At 39.5% G+C, this 21,669-nt stretch overlaps 1 protein-coding gene across 1 annotated transcript in view; it reads left to right on the top strand.

Annotated features, from left to right (window-relative positions):
• The window catches only part of ptprga (protein tyrosine phosphatase receptor type Ga), a 517,840-nt gene that overhangs the window by 418,300 nt on the left and 77,871 nt on the right, over positions 1 to 21,669 (top strand). The window contains exon 8 of the mRNA XM_042498811.1: positions 6,228 to 6,420. Coding sequence (XP_042354745.1) covers positions 6,228 to 6,420 — 193 coding nt within the window. The remainder of the gene's footprint in view (positions 1 to 6,227; positions 6,421 to 21,669) is intronic.

Raw genomic sequence — 21,669 nt, 5'->3', positions numbered from 1 at the left:
GTTCACCTCAGCTCTACAGATATGTTTTAGTGTCTTTCATCGTATTGTTTCGTTTTTTTAGGCCCTAAAGTACTGTCTAGGTCAGTCTTTCTACTTTCATCAATATAATGTTGTATTGCAACTTTAAGCATATTTGATAAGTGAAATGTGAGAAGACTCAGATGGTACAAAATACACTGAAAGACTACTGTCTTTGTCTCAGTTTACAAAAACCTGGAGAATCGATTTATTGACTGAAGTATGTCCGACCCTGCCACGGTAGAAGATTATATGTCTCCTTTCATCTAGTTGCTATTGTACCTTCTTCCAGGTGACAAAGGCATGATGGGAAACTTCTACCTGAAGAAGGGAAATTGGAAAAACCCAAAGATAAATCTGCAGTTAACAACAAAGAAAGCACTGAATAGTTAACACAAGGAAATAGGCTAAGGAGCTGTGCATGGCTGTGTGTTTATTCTTGCAGTCGTGAAGTGTTACCTCCATCCTGAGTCTTTGTCCAGCCTAAACCCTGAGGGTTTACTACGGCTCGGTAAACAGTAGAATCAGACTAGAGCTTTTTCTATTAATCCTTTGCTTTGACGCCCAGATTTGACTTTCATCATTTCAGAAAGTCACCCCTAAAGCTGGTCACCAAAGCTGGCAGGCTGATGTTTTATGGGCGTTTTACATTTGTTTTGCAGCAGCTTGGGGGGCTTGGGATTTGGATTTGCTGCAATCACATTCTGCTCGTGAAAAAAAAAAAAAAAAACTGGCTGACTTCCTCATCTGCTGTTATTTTCCCTAGCAAAAGGTGGGGCCTAAGAATGGGTATGATTGTTGGCTGATCCAGGCATCATGCTTTTTTACAAAGCAAGATATCTCTACACCTACTGTCCATTTGGTAGGGATATTCATGGTCCCCAGAGAATTCCAGACAGTGTCTGAATGAGTACAAGGCGTCAAAGACACTAAACCACTGCGGCTGCTGAGGGAAATGATTAGTGGATTAAAAGTGTCATTTCTGTTTAAATTTATGAAAGGTTTTTATCAAACATGTTTAGATTAGATGGTTTGATAATCATTTTCTTTTTACCCTTTTGGCTTTGCGATACGGTACGATATGATACAATATGATAAGATGTGATATGAATACGATATAGTATATTGTATCCGTAGGGAAATTTGTCTTGGATTAAGATGCTGTGCCTATAAATTCCTTCACAGTCACAATACATATGAACAAAACAGCACTAGCTGTACCAAATCACACCAATAAACCACACATAGTCCATATTGTACATACAAAATAGTGCACACACATTGCACATAACACATATTGCACATACTCCGTTGTTTAAACATTATGATTGTGGGATTGTGAACTTTTGCACAATCCCTTCAGATTTAAGCAGCATTATATAAAAGTTTGATAACGTTACAAGAGCAGCCAGTCAGCAAGGGCAGAGAAAGATTTCTGGGGGAAAACAGCACATTTTCACATCTAACTTGATAAATTAAAGGTTGAGTGTGTAGGATTTACAGGAATATTTAGGCAGAAATGGAATATAATATTCCAGTGTATTCTAGTATAACATGTTACATGATATCTGATGAAAAGTTACACAATTAATGTACAGTTTGTGTGGGCCACCTTAGCTCTCATACACGCTTGACACATAGGAAAGTTTCAGTTACTTGCAATATTGCAACCATACCACTAGATGTCACTAAATCCTACACACTTGACCTTTAAGGGTTTATTTGGACAAAACCAGACTTTGTGATTATTAGGACAGTGGACTAACTAACTGGATGCTTAGCACGACTAAGACAGTTTTATTCTGCTTCTGTCAAGTTTGAATAAACTGTTTCTTACAGTGACTTAAGGCTTTTAAGCTAAATTTAGGTTTAGTTTGGTACAAGAGAGAAACTTTAAATTAGGAAGATGTACAGTTATATTTCTCTGTTAAATAAGGAAAATGGGTCTAAAAGTATAACCTTTATTGACATTTCGTGAGTTTATATAATTTATTCATTGGACTGAAAAGCTAAGAGAGCCTGCAGATGTTACAAACTTGCCAAATAGGGAAATAGGTAGAGCTCACACAAACACATATTTCACTTCATATAATGTGTATGCCAGTGAAATTTCAGAAAGATGTGGAGGTAAAAACTGCCTAAGCCTAAAATAGATGCCCAATCTTGCTTAGGTTTACAATAAAACTTCAAATATAAGCATAGCCCCAATTTAATGCCAAGTCCTTTTTACTAGCCCAATGTAGCTACACATTGTGACAAATGAACTGGCTCAGTTAGAGGCCCGCTTACCATGCAGTTCATTTTTGTAGAAGTTCTTTGGTTACCTGCAGGAGCTAACGTTAGTTAGCTGCTTAAATTGTGCATACAAATATTTAAACTTTAATTAGTATAAAGACGCTACACACATAGTTAGTGTGGTAAGATTCTCTACAATTCAGTCACTCGGTTAATTTTACTGAAACCATGAGCACCAAAGGAGACTGTAATACCTGCATAGTAAACAAGAGAGAAACAAAAAACAGGTTTAATAAACAATTTGGTTGTGTTTCCCATCTTTGCTGAGCATCAGTTTTGTGTGAAAGAAATTAAAAACCAGTCCCATATAGATGCCCATCCTAAATATAAGCCTATTGAGTTCAGTGGTTTAAGCAATTAATATCCCAGGCTATTAACCACATTTTTACTGTAGTATGTAGCAAGTACTTTTATGTCACAGAGAGTCTGTTTGTTGTACAGCACAGAGAGTGTCACAGAAAGAATTTGCCGTCCCCTCCCCACTGAGACATTTACCTTGGTGAAACTAAATCTGCCTCTCCACACCCCCCTCCCCCTTTCCAACACTCCCTTGCACACAAGCTGTTTGTCTGTGTGCATTGCTTCCAAACACATTGTACAGAGTATCCATCTGCCAGCACAGACAGAAAGATGACACTTCAGTCACACAGTGCAAATCCATGTCTGGTCGCACGTCTTGCCACCCAGCACGCGTTTGACAAATGGCAACATGCGGGAAGAGGCCAACTTCAACATCAACCCGAGGCAGTACAAAATGTTCACAGCTTGATAACATGGCAGCTAAATTCAGATTAAAACAGTTTTGGGAACTGTTTTACTGTGTCTTACTATAGCAAGTTTCACCAATTATAGCAACTTTGGTATACAGATTTCTTCTTCTTGGATTGACGTCTGGCCTTCCAGAGGTACTTCCTAGTTTCCCAAACCCGGCCAAACATTCAGCCAAATCCAGCCAAGTATGACAGGACTGTAAGACGGCTTTGGCCCATGCTTCCTTGCTACATTTGAACAGGTTTCAGGGGTTGGGTGAGAATCAACCCTTTTAGCAGCACTTAAAGTAGCTTTGGCCACTGTTTGCCCCCCCCCCCACAATCGCACCAGTGTACTTTGGGTATTTCTGATTCATCACTCGTCTGGCATGAGTTTGGCAACTAAATTTACTGGATCTGGACTGCTGATGGGCTCTTTCAGATGCAGTTTATGCAAATAATGAGATAACATTACTTGTGACAACTCTTTATTTAAATGTGTTCATCAAAACACCAACTCTCTCAAGGACTTGGCCAACTCCAACACTATTTGTAGTGCCGTTTGGAGTGTGTCAGCGGTAGCTTTATGCCGGCCACAAAAAACACAGCCTGAAAGACAGACTGGCAGGACATGAATATGCAATCAGAACTCCAAAACCACAATTATCCCCTGGGACAGCACTTCAGAGATGCAGGCCACAAGGACCCACACTCACTGAAAGTTCATGTTTTTGAAGTAACAGGTCTGGGGATGGGAGGTGGGTGGAGGGCTGGCAGTTGACAGATGCAAACATCTCCTCTGGTGAGAGACCTTTTGGATCAAAACCCCTCAGGGCCACTTCTCCCTCAGGCCTGGATCAGGAAGGTGACTTTTTCTCTTTCCTGTGATTTAATCGTCCGGTTTAAAGCCTAGTGATGTGACTTGTTTTAAAAGCCGCTTGTTAGAATTTTCCAAATTATGACTATATAAAAAGTCCATCCGATTAGTATTTTTTTTATTGTGTTTTATGATTACTTCAGTATAACAGTGCTTTTATTATATTCATATGCATTTAATTATACTTGTACTGAGCTCCCCATAATGATTTACTGTATTCTTGTGATGTTTCGGGGTTGCGGTCATTGGAGAGGAATTGGCTTTGGGTGTCCTGATGAACCTGCTTTTTTTTAAAATTTGTTTTACCTTCTGCCTTTATGAGCTGATTTATAATGTATCACATTTCAGACTTGACAGATGCACTTTATTTTAAAAGAATAGTTAAACATTTAGGCTACATCCACACTAATGTGTTTTCTTTTTAAAATGTATAACTGTTGCTTTGTTTACACCTCGTGTCCACACTACTGCAGTTTTTTTGAACACCTGAAATTGACAAAATTGAAAATCACCCCATTTTAGTTTGAATATTTAGTAGCTGCATTTTAGTCGAGATGAGCAGAAAGTGCCATTTTTCAGAACGATCAAGCAAACACCCATATTCACTGTAAGATTGAGTCTTATCAGGGATGTTTCTAGTCAAACTGTAGTATGTAAGATTCTATCCTTCCTTGTGGGTAACATTTCTCTTCTTTTTATTGCCATTGCTTCCTCTTGTGGTCCAAACAAAGAAATCACCGGTCTTACTTTTTGCCACCTCTGTTGTGTTTTCTGTAACTAAGCAAGCACATGTAGACAATCTGCTTCCTGTCTTGTTCACGATTGAGGGAAGGATGGAGCGGGAGATCAACAGGCGGATCGGTGCGGCGTCTGCAGTAATGCGGACGCCACACCGATCTGTCGTGGTGAAGAGGGAGCTGAGCCGAAAGGCAAAGCTCTCGATTTACTGGTCGATCTTCGTTCCTACCCTCACCTATGGTCAAGAGCTTTGGGTAGTGACCAAAAGAACAAGATCGCGGGTACAAGCGGCCGAAATGAGTTTCCTCCGTAGGGTGGCTGGGCTCTCCCTTAGAGATAGGGTGAGAAGCTCGGTCATCCGGGAGGAGCTCGGAGTAGAGCCGCTGCTCCTCCGCGTTGAGAAGAGCCAGATGAGGTGGCTCGGGCATCTAATTAGGATGCCTCCCGGACGCTTCCCTGGTGAGGTGTTCAGGGCAAGTCCCACCGGTAGGAGACCCCGGGGAAGACCCAGGACACGCTGATTTAAAAGAAAAATGTGTAACCTTAGCTTCCCTTATTTTAGCTCAGCTTATATTTTCTTAGTTTAGCTTATTCCAGTTTAGTTTAGCAGAAAAAGGATACTGGAGGATATTGGATATTGGAGGGTTGAAAAAAACAGGGCCAGTTAAGAATTAAAGAATATGCCTACCAGCACTTCTAAAGGTCACTTACTAACATGTATCTAATTGTGTGTTCAATCCACACACAAAGATAAAGGTAAAAGCTATTTCCTGGCAAACCAAAGCAGCCATCAGTGACTTTCTGGAGTTTGCCATTAAGAAACAGTTGTGCTACTTAACTCCCCCTAAAACCACAAACTGGATTTTTTACATTTTTGTTTGTTTACAAATAACTTTTGAGTGTGCAAGCTAGTTGTTTCAACCAGTTTCCAGTTTTATGCTAAGCTAAGTTAATCAACTCCTGGCTTTGCTCCTTACTTAACCTGCAGATATATCCATCCTCAAGTCATTATCTTAAGAAAAAATAAATAAACCACCAAATCATAATTTTGCTGCTGGATAATTATTATTTTGTTTATGTCATGAAACAAACTGAGTGTTATTTATTCTATTTGAAAAGTGTCCCAGTGATATTCTTCACTGTATTTATTATTTATTCATATTTTTCACTGATGCATGGACACATTACTGATGATGTTCTTCATATGTTGAGATTATTGGTCATATGTTTTAAAAATTCTCCTCTGAATTCAGTGTTTTTTAAGCCTTTGCTTTGCTGCAGCACTGACCCAGTTTCCTCATGGGGGATCATTAACATTTCATCTTTTCTCATCTTGTATTTCAATTAATCATCTACATTGCATTCTCACATTGTGTGTTTTGTGGAGTGAGTTAAATAGTTCCTTGCTGCTATATGATGGATGCAAAAATCACCACCAACTCAAACTCACCACAGGATGTGAGTTCTGCCTGGCACTAACTCCTCTTGTGTTTGCTCTTCTCTCTTCTTTTTTGTTTCTCTGCCACGTTCGCTCTGCCCACCGGCACCAGTTGGAGGCTTTCTACTCCATCTTCACCACAGAGCAGCAGGACCATGTTAAGTCAGTGGAGTATCTGCGCAGCAACTTCAGGCCCATCCAGAGCTTGGACAACCGCCATGTCTTCAAGTCAGCAGTCAAAGATGCCTGGCTCCCCGACCTGACTGACAGCGGCAGCGGGCCATATGGCACGGAGGCTTCCAAAGGTAGGACTGCTGAGACTTACTTTGACTTATTACCTATTACAATAAATAACCTAAAGGATAGGGTGTCCCAACACTTTGATCAAGTTTTTCTATTTCTATTTGTAGTCTTACCTCCTCAAACTGTACACTATGCAACAAGCCAAAACAGAGTGAGAAAACATTGTTTAATGTAAAAAGTTTGAAATATTACTGCTTTTTTCTCTTGTGAAAATGGAGGTGTAATTTGAAAAGACACAAAACATACTATAAACATAAATTGACACGCTGTCTGGGGAACGTCAACAACAGACCCAGTAGAGTAGACGTAAAGGTCACTGACAAAAAATCAGTATTTAACAAGTTGGGATGAGAATGCGCTGATTCTGCAGCAGTCTGCAGCTTGACAGGCGTCTCACCTGGGTGTCAAGACATCCACCCCACCAACCCCACCTCCTGATGACAATGTCAGCTCATTTACTTTGTCATTTTAGAAACCTTATTCTGATACATGTGAAACGTGCAAATGTAACAATTAATGATTTGCTGTTATGTACGCTAACATTTGCTGCTGGTGACTGGGCTGCATGGGCACCAAGGTTAGTCCTTTACTAAAAAAAGCCTAATTTTGTACTTTTACATATAACAGAGACTGCATTGCTGGTTTTAAGACTACAGATTTTTCACGAAATTTCTATTAAATTTGAGTGTAAAAATATGTTCACCTTTATCACTAAGACACTCTATCAGTGCACTGTGCTATCTCTTCTTCTACCCACTGATAGCATCATTTAAGTTTCCCTTCTTTTCTTTCTAAACTGGTCCAATATCCTCACATTACTCCTGGATAGTGACATTTCCTAATGTTAATAAATGAGGGATATTCAGTGTTGCTCATATACCCAGAGGAAGCTTGTCTTCTGTGTGTGTGTGCGCGCGTGTGTGTGTGTGTGTGTGTGTGTGTGTGTGTGTGTGTGTGTGGTCTGTGCTAGCTCTCTGTCATTTCACCAGCGAGCTGGGTAACTCCCCTAGCATAAGGCGGTGGGAGGCACACCAGCCGTCCTCCCACTCCTGCCTCATTACCACTCAAACAACACCACACAGTGTGCGCAGTGTGTGTGCGTATGCATGTGTTGAGTGTGCACGTGTTTCTCTGTGTGTTTGTAAGTGTTCGCACGTGGCATGGCATCTGTGCTGTGTCAACCGTCCTAGCAGGATTTGTCCCCTCCCTTCCTTCATACACACTTCCATATGGTCGACGAGGAGAGAGGTGCATCACCTAGATACACAAACCCACTCTCAGGCATGTTGTGTGTGTGTGTGTGTGTGTGTGTGTGTGTGTGTGTGTGTGTGTGTGTTGTCCTGGCACAGTGTGCTGCATACTCGTGCAGTATGTCCTTGAGCGCTGCAGTGGGACATGTTTGCTGTAAGCAGATCTATAAGGCTGGCAGAGGAAATGCAGAAGAGGCAGATGAGGAGGAGGAGGAGGAGGAGGAAGGACGGCTTGGGAAAAAGCAAAGAGGAGAATTGGAGCAGTAAAAACATAGCCACAGCTGAGTGGGCTAGGAATCTGTGCATATGTGTGAGCGTTCACCTGGCCTGGAAGCCATCCCTACCTCTCAACACACACACACACACACACACACACACATGCAAGCACACGCGGGCAGAGCGCACATCCTTGCGCGCACGGGTACGTGAACTTTTAAGAGGGGAATGGACAATATCCCATAATCCCTCTCATGAGTGGCTCTTCCCTTTTCTGTATTTACATGATACTCCTGGTAAAGCCTCATGGGAACAGAGAACAGGAACATACATCTATAATCTTTGCTCTTGTTTATTTTTCAAATAAATATACTGAATATATACAGTGTTGGGAAATAACTTATGTGTAACTTGCTAATTAAATTACAAAATAAATGTAAATATAATCAGTTGAAATTACTGAGAAAAAATATGTAATTAAATTACAGTAAGTTTTAAAAATGTTGGTGATTGCAAAGGGGCAACATTTTCAGTAAAAAGTTTATATGTAGAATAAAACATTATTCTATTTTTTGGACAAAGTGGGTCAGCAAAGCCCTTGAGACGAACTTAAGTGCAACACTTAAGCTTTTATGAAAACTTATGAAGCTGTTTTTTAAATTATGTAAAAAAAAAAAAAAAAAAGACTAATACATCTACCTTCTTGTGTTTTTTAGGTCTCTTCAGCTTTATTGCCCAGCTTCAAACATTTGTTGAAAAAGTAATCAAATGTAATAAGTTACATTACGTTGATGAAGTCATTAAAATAGTTATGTAACTTATTACATTTTTAATAGGGTAACTAGTCATCTGTAACCTATTACACACACACATGCACACACACGCGCGTATGTATGTATGTATGTATGTATGTATGTATGTATATTTGCAGCTTAATATTTTGACCCCATTTTTTTGCAGCTAATACCTACCAGTTCTAGACAACTGCAGCATCTCTTTTAAAGAAAATATTTCAGCGGCAAACGTGAAAAAAACATGTTTAATTGGGATTAAAACTGATATAACTCAAACACAGAAGCACAAATTAGATTCTTATCTTTCAAATAAGAAATTGTATGCACATGTACTTAAAAAAGGAACGAGAACAGCAGTCACTTTACTTCGGGTCAGCCTTGGATAGATGTTTATAGGTGAATTTTACAGGAGTTTAATACAACGTCTTTGCTTGTTGCCTTATGTGCTGTGAGTAAAGATGGGCATATTTCAAACCTGTACAATTTCTCTTGAGTACCATGAAAAAATCACCCAGTTGAAGTACAATTGAACTTGTATTCAATAATGGAATATTAACTAAGAACAACAACTTAAGAACAGCACTCCCTCTGGGAGAGACACTGACTCATGGAGTAGAACTAGAGTACAACAATAACTGTTGAGGAATAGACACGATTGTCTAATTTATGGTCAATCCAAATCAATCATCATTAGTGAACTATTTACAGTCTTCTCTCAGATTAGTGGGGCTGGCAGAGGAGGAAGAGAATTGCCTTCCATTTTCCCCAGTGGGAAAGTGACTGGACCGGAAGAGGAAGTAGGAACAGGAGGGTTGGACACACTTCCTACAGCCGCAGGGTACAGAAATAAATCATGACAAAAACTACATAATATACACCTACACTCTCATTCCTTGAGCTGCTTGGTTTCCAGGTGGAGTTTTGGTTGAGTCGATTTAAAGGAATGTGATCATAACAAAGTGACACTGAGTGACTCAGTGGATGTAATAGGAGATGGACAACATGGCTCAGTACAATAGAGTATAGCATCATAGTGAAAACGTTACGCATATGAATATCAGTTCTAATAAAGTTTGTATTCAGAGTTAATTCCTGTGATTGCAGTTATTTGTAACATATTGAAGAACTACCCACAATTTACAGAAGTGGTCGGCTCAATGCTATTTCAGTGCCTCCTACAAAAGGGGTGTGGTGAAATGGAATGGGGTGGAGGGGATATGACTGCGACGCAGAGGGAAGGGAATCCTTTGTTCATGAAAGAAAATAATCAGTTCAGTGTTTTTATTTGAATAGTGAATGTTCAATTTTGCGATTCTGATCTTTGCTAGGACGCCTAACAGCAGGTGGCATGGATTCAGTCCAAAACACTTATACACACTTTTGTGGAATCATAACTCAGTGTTAGCCTGGCGACAAAAACCAGGCCGGTTGGTTTCCACAAATATTTTTTCTGATATCTGTGCCCGAATTGAGTTTACCCAGCGGAGCCTTGAAGCTGTTTTCTTTCTCTGACGTATCTTTCATTGTTTTTTTTGCAGAAAATCATGTCACGCAGTTATTTTGACAAGATTTGGTCAGTGCCACTAACAACATCCCCAATATGGTCTTGTTTTAATTTGATACTTGTGTCATTGCTCCATAATTCAGTTTAAAATGTTAAAGTAGCCTCACCTTGACAGACCTGTGAGGGCCTTCCTAGTTTCCTGATGCCTGTGAAAAAACATGTACTGACTGCTGAATGTTAAGGTCAACTTCTTTATCTTGTTGGTAAAGTGCAGTAAAAAGCAGGCACAGGCTGAATGTAGTGGAATATTACACAATATACAAAAAGTAAATGCTGTCACCATCACATTAGTGCTCACGGACAGTGCGGATCACCTCACACTTGGTGGGGTCATGCGCTGACACCCTGAACCCCTTCCTGCATCCACACTCATACACCCCATTGACCTTATCACACTTCATGTGCTCACACTTCAAACAAATAGTGACATTTACGCACACTCCATCCTCCCTCACAAAGCCATCTTTGCATGTGCAATTAAAACCTCCCTCTGAGACCTCACACTTCTCACCCTCATCCTTGCACGGGTTCAAAGCGCACGGGCCGTCAGTGCAGGTGAATTTGTTTGCATGGAGAGTTTTCCCCACAGGACATATGCACGTGTGCGTTGTTGGTGATGTGGAGGTGCACTCCTGCTCACAACCGCCCTTTAATACCTCACAGTTCCAGGGAGCTGGAATCCAATCGCTGGAGAAACACACGTGTTTAGAGTCTGGATATTTACCGCCGAGCTTTTCCGCCACGGCGATGGTTCCGATTGGAAACGTTTCCGAATCGTCCAAGTCGAAGTCTAGAGGCTGGCTGTACCTCACCTGTGCGCCTTCACCTGCCTGCAACGCACCGCACGGCTCCTCGAGGGTATATTGGCACACAAATCCGTCCAGTGTGTTGCTGCATGGTTTCATCTCGATTGACAAGTCCTGTTCCGTGGACACGCAGACTGAAAAGCAACTTTGGTAATATTCGTCTGCTTTGTCGTCAAGTCAGAAACTCCCGCTTACCAGACTCTTTATTGTCTTCCTAAAATATTCATGGCTAAACGATGATAACTGTCCGCCCGCGTCTTTGCAGCTTTTCTGTGCGCCTGCATAATCCTCGGGATCCTGGAAAAGCGCAAAACACTCATTCCCGGCGCAATATCCGTGGTGAGCCCGGACCGTTTCCTCCAGCCCGCAGAGGAAAAGCGCACAAAGCAGCAAAGACTGTGCTGTTGAAGTCATGATGTCGGTGGTGGAGAAGCTACCGGTGGTGTCCTGAAGTGGGATAAACTTGTGTGTTGAACGATCTGACTGAGAGCTCAACATAGTCCCCATTTATAAAAGCCTCCGACGGTATTTTTTTTGTCGGACCAGGCGAGGAAGGAAGTTCCATTCTGGCCAAATGCCTTATCTCAAAGAGACTGGGCCCATCAAAACACACACACACACACACGCACACACGCACGCACACACACAGGTGGTGCTGTAAAATGAAAACCTGCACAAAACCTATAGAGCAGCAGCTGAACTGCATGAGTCATTTTGTTTCCAGTGCCCCCTTACTGTGCTAATTTATTCCATTTTACTGAGGCTCAGCCTGAACTCCCTCCTCCTGCTGGTGATTGTTTCCCATCAGCAATGATGGTTCATTTACTTTTGTGTCCCTGAATGACTGGCAGCCTCTCATTTAGTGAGGCGGAATGACGGATAATGGTGTTTTGGTGTTGAAACTACAGCCCAGCATTTGGGGGAAACGTACATTTCTTGCATTCTGAAACAAGTGAATATAACAAATATCGGTTTTGTCTCTGTGCGCTAAATTTTTTCACAAGTTACATATTCCTACACAGAAGCCCAACTGCAGGTCAGTTTCTTAGATCAGAAAGTAACCGTATGTTACGTGATCTGACTGAAACAAAACTTTACTTTTTCTAGAGCTTTTACTTGCTTGTGGTTTTTTGGGTTGCTCAGAAAAAGCAATGAAAACAGCTGTGGCCAGTTACAGTGAATGCAGTGAACATTTCTCTCAAGAGGATTATATAAAACCACCACCAAATAAGCGACAGAGACCCTGGGAAACATTGCTGAACTAAACCGCTGCGTAAAATACACTACCTACAAATAAATGACACAAACAACCAGTTAAGTTTGAACCAGACATATCCTGAGTTTGTGTTGGTCCAGGCAGCAGCTCTCTGTTTGTGAGCATGCATGTACAGTTCACAGTGAGCTTGTGCTTCCACACAAGTTTCCCCTTTGTCTCTTTGTCTCCCTCTGCTCAAGTCCTTCGTTTGTACTATTCTCTGTTAAAGTATCCCTTTGTCTCCACGGTGAATGCCATTTCATCATCACTGTCATAATCATTCTCTTTTTTCCTTTGCATGTCTTCTTTTTTTTTTAGATTACATTTTTTTTATTTATTTAGTCAAAAAATTAACAAACAGACAGTGTTGTTATTGGAACTCAACATGTCCACAGACCCAAAACAGTCATTTAGAAACCACAGCGGTACAACTAAACACTAAATATTTACAGTGCAGCAGACATATTACAAACAAAAAAGCCTGCCCATAACCTCTTAAAGCTTTCAGCTTCATTGTTGACCCTTGCTAACATGTGTTTATATGACACAATTTTTAACATAGATCCCCTCCATTTTTTAAAATCTGGAGAGGATGCATTTTTCTGAATCTGAGGATCACTTGAGCAGCTGTGACGACTACATCTATCACTACAAATCCATGCTTTGGTACATTTGGCACTTCTGCTCAGTCTCCTATAAGGCATAGTCTTGGTGATTTAGGAACCGTCATATCCAACCACTTCCCCATGTGATCTGCATGCATGTTTTCTCTTAACCCTTTCATGCATGCTTTATTAAATGACAAAACAAATGTTTAAATGTTTATTTTTACTTTTCACATGTAAAAAAAAAAAAACATGCTTAATTTTCTTTCCAGTATATGTTATTGTGGAGAAGTTACATATTTGTCCACTGCAGTGGGCACCATACATCAACAATGATAAAAAGGTATTCAATGACATACAATAATATGTATTTTGGACAATATAGGTCCAAAATACATCTGTAAAGCATTTATGAAAAGCAAATGGTTTAAATAAACATAAGAAGATTAAATAATAACAAGCTTTATATTTTTCAGACCTATGTTGAGTTTAGTTGAATCTCGTTTGATACTGTTGATACATGTCGTCCACTGCAGTATACAGATACAATGTAACCTTTTGTGCATACCATCTACTGGATTGGACTGATGTATTTTCAGTCCCGGAAATACTTTTTACCCTGTTTCCTTTTCTCTGGATAAAACCCTCTTTAGTCAATTTTGTTTTTTGCTTGTCTGGTGTTTTTTAAAATTAAATAATTTAAGTGGTTTTCTGATGCACTGTGCACCTTCTTTTCCTCCCACCATTTTGAATGTATAATGCAATATCTCAAAATTACAGCGAGACACTAAACTAATAATCAAACTAAATTGTAGACAATGTTGTTGGTCCAACACCTGATTGTTGGGACATGTTGCTACAACTTCAGTGTTTCAAAAAACTGTTGAATCTGACCCCAACAGCTGACCGGCTGCATAATACAGTGTGGCTTTTGCATAGGAAGATGGAAGTTATATGGTTGAGAAGAAGTAGTGCCAAAGGAAAAGGCTGTGTGAAAGCGAGATAAAGTGGAGTACATATTCTAAATATAGCATTCATGTAGAATAATATTGATTTTTTAGGTAGGGTTTTTTAAAGTGGCTGAAATACAGTTGGATGTGCGCCCTCTTAGCAGCCATGAAACTTAAAGATTTTGTTGAGTTACAGACATTATTATTTATGTATAAGGCAAAAAGCAGAGTACTACCAGAAAACTTACAGAATCTGTTTGTTTTTACATCAGAGGATAAGGAACACAGGAGGAAATTTAATTTTGAGCACCAGTGTGCATGGACTACAGATATGTATTTCAGTGGTTGGCGTCAACTGTAGAATTTTTTACCAAATAATTTAAAGTGTTAGAAAAAATATTTTGTTAGTTTAAGAAGATTTATAAAGAAAAAAAATGTTATAAAACTCTGCCCCCCTGTTGAACGTGACTTGGCGTATGGCTCTAGATTTTTTTCTATGTATTTATTTTTCCTCTCTGAGTTAACTGTGCGTGTTGTTTGTTGTGTAACAGCATTTGACAGACCGTTTAGTTCTTCTGTTTATGCATGTTTTAAAATAGAGACAGGTATAATAAGATTTTTTTTTCTCCCTGGTTGTTTTCAGTCATGGAATCTGTATTAGAGTGGCTTTTAATCTAAATCTGATTGTTGTGAGTTTACATGACTAGAAGAAATAAAAATGAAATGAAGTATCTCATACAGTCCCACTTCAAAAATCCTAAACTATCACTTAAATTCATAAACTGAGCCTGGCAATACCAAAGTCAATTCCCAAGTCCTAAACTTCGAGTTTCGAGTCTGAAACAAGTCATAATCTGCTCCTCACTAAATGCCATTAGAAATATCTGGGCCCAAATGAGGGCCCATACCCACCCAAGTTACCCTACTATAACCCATGTGGGGCTCACTAGGGTAAGCCCATCCATCTGGGCAACTGGCATGGGGCCATTATGGAACCTTTGGACATTCCCATATAGGGGGCATTTTTTGCCCATTTACTACCAACATGGGCCCCAAAAGTTGCCTGAACTTATATACATAATGATATATTTATGAAACAGTACATCACCGTACCTAAATGACAGACTGAGTTGGTTGCTAATGACTCTTGAAAAGGCATAAAGTTTATGAGGGATCCAAACAACTCTGTTTTCAGTGAATGACACTTTATTTTACGTGAGTTTATGTAACAAACACATATTCAGTTCAGCCAAGGTTCTTTTCATGAAGCTGAGCCTCCTTTGGATCAACCAAAGGACTATTTCATTTGCAGATTTTTATTTTATCTTTTATTCAAGAAAATCCACTCTACACAAGTGACCTTTACTTGTACCGAGGAACAAGGTGACACGATTTGCAATCTAAATGTGCTTATTCGTCACCTCTCTGCACACTTTCTTTGTGCCTATTTTGTTTTAGGTCAAGGTTGAGATGTCCAAGAGCTCAATTACTGTATGTCCGTGCATAATATCTAGAGGTGCACCAATAACAGTTATACAAAAAGTTACAAGTGCCATATTAAGTAGCAAGTGAGTAATGCAAGTGCTACTCAATTTACAGTCCTTCATGCCATCGAGTGGCTGCCTGTTATGAAACAATCACACACAGTGTCAGATGCACACAGATGAGTTGGACTGCAGAGAGGTGGGCAGTGAATAGAGGTAATTTTCCCATTTTGCAGCATGGATATTTTTCACATTAAGACATTTTCCTGCTCCATAAAAATGAAAGTGTGCACCAAAGCTCATGCAATTATCATGAATTTTGATGAGTATTCAGGGAAGTTGACATTTAAGATGACATGTCATTCATAATGTGCTGTAAATCTCTTGTATAGTGTGCAGCCGTCATTGCAGCCTGCTGTCTCCCTCCTCACTCTGTCTGTGCTGGATCACCCGTGTTCACACTGTGTCTGAGAAAGCAACGTTTTAGCAACCGTCTCTTTAAGCCCCTGTGTTTAACCGGACGTGTTCATACAGGAATCTGATCTGTATCTGGGAACAATTAACATCATGAGCAACCAAGAATATATGTTTCACTGACATTACTACATAAGTACACCTATGTTAGTAGGGTACTTAAAACCTGGTAGATGTTCCCATGTTTCTGAATCAAATCAAGCCAATATGTAAGAAGGGTACTTTAACATTTTAACATTATACATATATTATACACAAAATGTGGAAAAGCATAATAGGCCCCTTTTAACCACTTAACACTTGAATCGACATCAGTTTTCTTGTACTGCATTCAGACACCTTTCACTAGCATTTCAACTTCTGAAACCTGAGAAAATTGGTTTTATTATTAGATATGATTAAAAAAAACAATTAAAAAAATAACCAAGGTGTCCAGGTATATCGAAAAAGTCCAGAAAACTATATTTAATTCTCTTAAATATGTACTTAAAATTATGTTTCAGAAAAAAATTCCTATATATATATATATTTAGCACAGGTTTTTTATACTTCTTTTTATTAACTCAATTTAAGGCAATTTTCTTGTAAGTTTTTACTATTTTGATTTAATTTAATTTAATTTTCACTCATTTTTGGGACATTTTTCGTTAAGTTCCTTGTCGGGCTCTTCCCATGTTTCTGAAAAAAATCAAGCCAATATGCTAAGGTGTTAAAGGGTTAAATAAAAAAAAAGTTTTCTGTTTGTCCTTTTGTTTATAATGACATGTTGATACCTGGGGACACAACAGTTTGAAGCAGTGTAGACTATCCTCTTTCTGTTTTTCACTTTCCTCTCATCCTCTGCATTGGATGACTGCCCTGCACGGTGCTTAATATCAGCAGTTAAAGCTGGAGTTTTTGTGTCCTGCCTAAGGGCACCTCAGTGGGTACTGAAGAATGAAAAAAAAAATCAAAAGTCTTTCCTAACTGTGCTTAAACACTACAAAGGGTTTTGGCTGCTTATGAACTCCATAAACCTTTAACTGTATATAACTACGAACAGTGGGATTTGGCACCAGTCCCTCTGCTACACATCCTGTCGGTGCATGTCTAACAGCAGCACTGTGACTGAGCTCAAACCCAATCCATGTGAGTGCAAAGCTCCACAGACCGACCCGCAATCAAGACACGGCCATCGATCAACTGTGGTCAACATGCTGCAGGGCCAAAGATGTCCTTTCCTCCTCAAAATGGCCTCTCAGAGACTTACGGGGGGGGGGGGGGGGGGGGGGGGCAGAGAGAGAGAGAGGGGGAGAGAGAGGGAGAGAGACGTCTTCTGTGGATGTTACCTGTGCCAGACATCCCCTCTACCCATGTCCTGGTCTGTGTGATTAGGCCATATAGTCTCCATCACTCACTGCCATCCAGACCTCTCTCCTGTGTGTGTGTGTGTGTGTGCGTGTGTGTGTGTGTGTGAGAGAAAGAAAGAGATGGCCCGCTTATCTTTGATGAAAGCCATAAGAGGGTCTCTTCATCACCCTGCCAAACACACTGGGCTACAAAACCCTTTCAGCTGTGTTGCACAGGGGGAGTGTGAGTTGTAACAATTCTGCAACACACACACACACACACACACACACACACACATAGAAATTATATCCCATGTCTGACAAGGTGACAAGGAGGTGAAAAGACTACCTCAGTTTAGCACCTTGGACCCTGAGCGAATTGGTGTAATTTCTTTTTTAAAAAAACAACAAGGGAAAAAAGGCAAAGAGCACTTTGCAAGAAATGTTCCCAAATTGCAAGAAATTAGCAGCTTTAGAATAAAATAAATAAATTTAAAAAAGCTCTGGAAAATGTCTAGGGAAAAAAAGCTTATCATAATAACATTTAAAATGATGTTAAAGAATTGCTATGATTTTCAAGCACTTTTTGTCATGGTCATCTCCTTGTTTGTTTTCTTTCGTTTTCTTTTTTTTCTTTTTTCTTTGTTGTTGTTTATTTTTATTAATTATTAGATAACATTCTTGTTCCTTTTCCAAATTTCTGGCAAATTTTGGGGTCATCACTATTTTAGTTGCCTACAGCCTCCTTCCTATGTTTTTGAAGATATCAAGACAATTTGCCACCTTTTGCAGAGGGCTGATGCATCGCTAGGTTGTGTCAGTTTGTCGAGCAGGCATGGTCTTATGATATGTTGCTGGTTGGCCAGACAGCACCTGTAATGGCAGGAGTGGCAGTGGATGGGTCCAACAAACCCCAGACTCTCCACCAGGAGCCCAGTGTTTTCTTCCTTTTTGAATGTAAAGTCAAACCATGATGACGACATGTTTTTTTAAACCTACATCTACCCCTGCTTTCGTAGCCAATCCTATCCATGTGCTTTTGTTGATGTCCTGCCATTGGTTGCCTTGAGCTTTTGTTGCCTAAACCTAATCGTGTTTTGGTTAACATCCTGGAGTTTGGTCGCAGCATCCTGCAATGTCAAAAGCAGACGCAGGAGGATACCAAGAGCGTAATATATAGCGGCTAATTCTGACAATACTGACAAAGCGGCTATATGTGACAACTTTGGATGAGAACACGTTGGAAAACAACAGTGCGTAGCACGAGTGTTGCGAATGTGTTGAGTGCAACAGAGTGATGATGGATGCTCTGAGAGTTTGGCCCACATAGTGTGTGCACAGGAGCCCTTCTCCAGACGCTCCTGATAAGAGCATAAAAGACTTCCCTTGATCTTTACAGCTGACTTCTTATTGGCTCCCCATTTACCCTACTATTTTATTACTATTTTAGGCTTTTCCTTTAACTTATTGTCTCATTTGATGCATTCTTATATATTAAATTCAAGTTATGAACATTTAAAAAAGGCAGTTATACTGGTGTCATATACACCATATACTGGTGTATACAGTGTGCGCACAAACACACACACACACACACACACACACACACACACACACACAGGACATGGCCGACTGGGCCCAGGTTGATATAATCTGTTAGATAGGTTTTCCCTGCATAGAGGTCATTCACTGTTTGACTCCCAAATGATGTCTATGTATGCGCATGTGTGTGTTCTGCTGTGGGAACGTGTGTGCTTTTGTGTGTGTGTGTGACTAATGGTTTTAGTAATGCTGAACCACATGGGGCTCGACTGCAGGTTATGAATAGAAAAACTCCACTGCAGCTCTTTATGAGCAACCTAATCAATTTGGTTCCACCAGGCACGTGAGCCCTATTCTCAATCAAGCCATGTTCATCATCTAGTTATCATAAGCATTTGCATAATATGATACAGTGTTTGGAATAATCATTATGTGCATTCTTTGATGGTTTACGCTACCCCCTCTTTTCCAACAGTGAGTAGTGGAATGCATTGCTGTTTAACAAACAGTTACAATATAAACTGCCCAAAAAATGTGCACTCTCAAATATTTCCACCAATATGTAGTGGTTAAACTTGTCATTTCATCATTAATCTGCCGCTGAAATAACCTCCACTCTTTGAAAGCTTACTGCCAGATTTTGGAAGATGCAGGAGGAGATCCAAATCAGCCATGAGAGCATATGTGAGGTCAAACACTGATGTTGGCTAATAAGGTCAGCACTTCAGTTCATCCCAAAAGTGTTAGATGGGGTTAGGTCAGGGCTCTGTCCAGGCCAGTCATGTTCTTCCACAGTTGACTGGTAAAACCATTTCCATATGGAGCTGATTTTTGTCCTCTCTGAGACAGAAAAGGGCTGTCCCTAACCTGCTGCCGCAAAGTTGTATTGTTTGCTCTTTCACTGTATTAAGAGTAATTGTTAGGTGCAGCCCTAGATTTAGCGCAAATGTCCACTTGGACACAACAAGGAACGAATGAAATTTTAATGGTCAAAGTCAAGGTCACTGTGACCTCACAAAACACGTCATAGGCCATAACCCAAGAATGCATATCTTAATTGTGACAAAATTACACAGAAATGTCTAAAAGAATAAAATAAGTGATGACAATTTATATCCAAAAAGTCAATTCTAGTTGCTTATATGTCAACGGGAGATCAGAGATAGTTTGTCCAGAAAGAGGATTAAAAGTCTAAAGCCATGCTTCCCAGTATATTATTCTGACTACTGCTAATAAGAATAATAATTACACTGTAAATTGCCATAAAACAGCGGCCATTAATGATTATAAGTGTGCATCCAGCATTAAAAAGAGGTCTGCAGTAAATTTATCTGATATCTAATCGCTTGCATGGAAAATTCAGTACAGGTCTATTATATAATGGTATTTCATGTATTTTTCTGCAACACTAATTCCATAAGTTCTATAGAGACATGTCATACTTGCCATCAGCTTCTTTAAATTTTTCCTTTTTAACACAGAGAGTGTTTGCATGTCTATATAATTCCAGTCACTCTTATCCTGCCTTTTTTTTTTAGTGATTAAGTCACCACTAGTGAAACTGAATATTTAGTGCAGATGTGTCACATTAAAAGCTTACCGTGGATAATGTCCTTTGAGTTGCTAGATGGCTTTCAAAGTGAAACATCTGCAAAGAAAGTGTAAAGCTTTCTCTTAAGATGGTAGCTTAAAGAGGTATTTAACCGCTGGGGGAAAAAAAAGGTCTTTCTTACAGAACTGGGCTGTCTCTACAGTAGAATGAAGCAAATACTTCTGGAACTGGTGCTACATGAGCAGAGAAAACAAAGGACTGTGGTATTAGCTTTTACTCACCAGAATGCATTGAGCTGCACTGGACCAATAAACGCTCCTGCTTGTTGGTGATATCATGTGTTTGCTCATGATATCATCAAGACAACATGACGGCCAGATGTTTAACAGTAATATAAAATATGTCTCTAAAGATATTTGAGGAAAAAAATCTTGATTTCTATTTTTTTTTACAATATCAGGACTGTACTTTAACTGTGTTTTAAGTCAAGCCAATTAGCTCAGGTTCCAAAAGGTCAAAGCCGTAAAAAATAATATGATATCCTTGATCAAAATCACCTTTTTTTTTTTTTTTTTTACTATTTTTGCAACTCAAGTCAATACATTTTTAATGACAGAAGATGTAATGTATTTCTATTACTAATTATTAACAACAACTAATATTTTTAACAAAATTACTAAATAATATGAAAAATAAAATTAAAAAATGAATACAATTAAATATAAATAAAAATAAAAATAGAGCTTGTTAATTTAATGTGGGAGGATACCTCAACACACATCCAGGCTAAGCCCCCCAGTGTCTTCAAATTCTAGAAACACCCCTGGTACCCACTTCCTGTTCATACACTCTTGTATTCATATTGTTTAAAATTGGTTGAATATCCACAAAGAATCCCTTTAACACCAATTGCAAAATGGTGAAATAAAAGCAAGAATCTAAAATAATAATAATTAGTAAACAAAATCAATATTTCTATTAGGGAAGACAAACTCAGCAGCAAAGGGGAACATTTTGTAATACTGATGAAATTAGTCTGTGGAAATGTATATTACACTAAATTGTATCATTCATATATATGTATATATATGAATATGTTTGCATTGAGTTTGCATGAACAGTGCTGCAGCAAATAAAAACAGGAGCAGATCAGTTCGAGGGGCAAAATTTGCTTTATCAGATTGGCCCTAATTGCAGTCAATAAATGTGTAGTCATTCGCTGGAAAAGTGAGAAGCCCCCAGGGGTATCCTAATGGCTCAAAGAGCTGTCAACATACTTTTACCCACAGAAAAGATTATGTTTAATCTCAGGAATAAGCCGGTTCTGTTTGACAAATGCTGTGGAGACTTTGTGACCTTTTTAAAAGATAGATCTTCTCATAATGATGATGTCCAGGGTCAGACATGAGGCTGCATCGCAGGACTCATGTG

This window comes from Plectropomus leopardus, chromosome 2, assembly GCF_008729295.1.
Source record: "Plectropomus leopardus isolate mb chromosome 2, YSFRI_Pleo_2.0, whole genome shotgun sequence".
NCBI classification, from domain to species: domain Eukaryota; kingdom Metazoa; phylum Chordata; class Actinopteri; order Perciformes; family Serranidae; genus Plectropomus; species Plectropomus leopardus.
The sequence above is the reverse complement of the archived record's forward strand: the minus strand, read 5'-3'. Positions and strand labels throughout refer to the sequence as shown.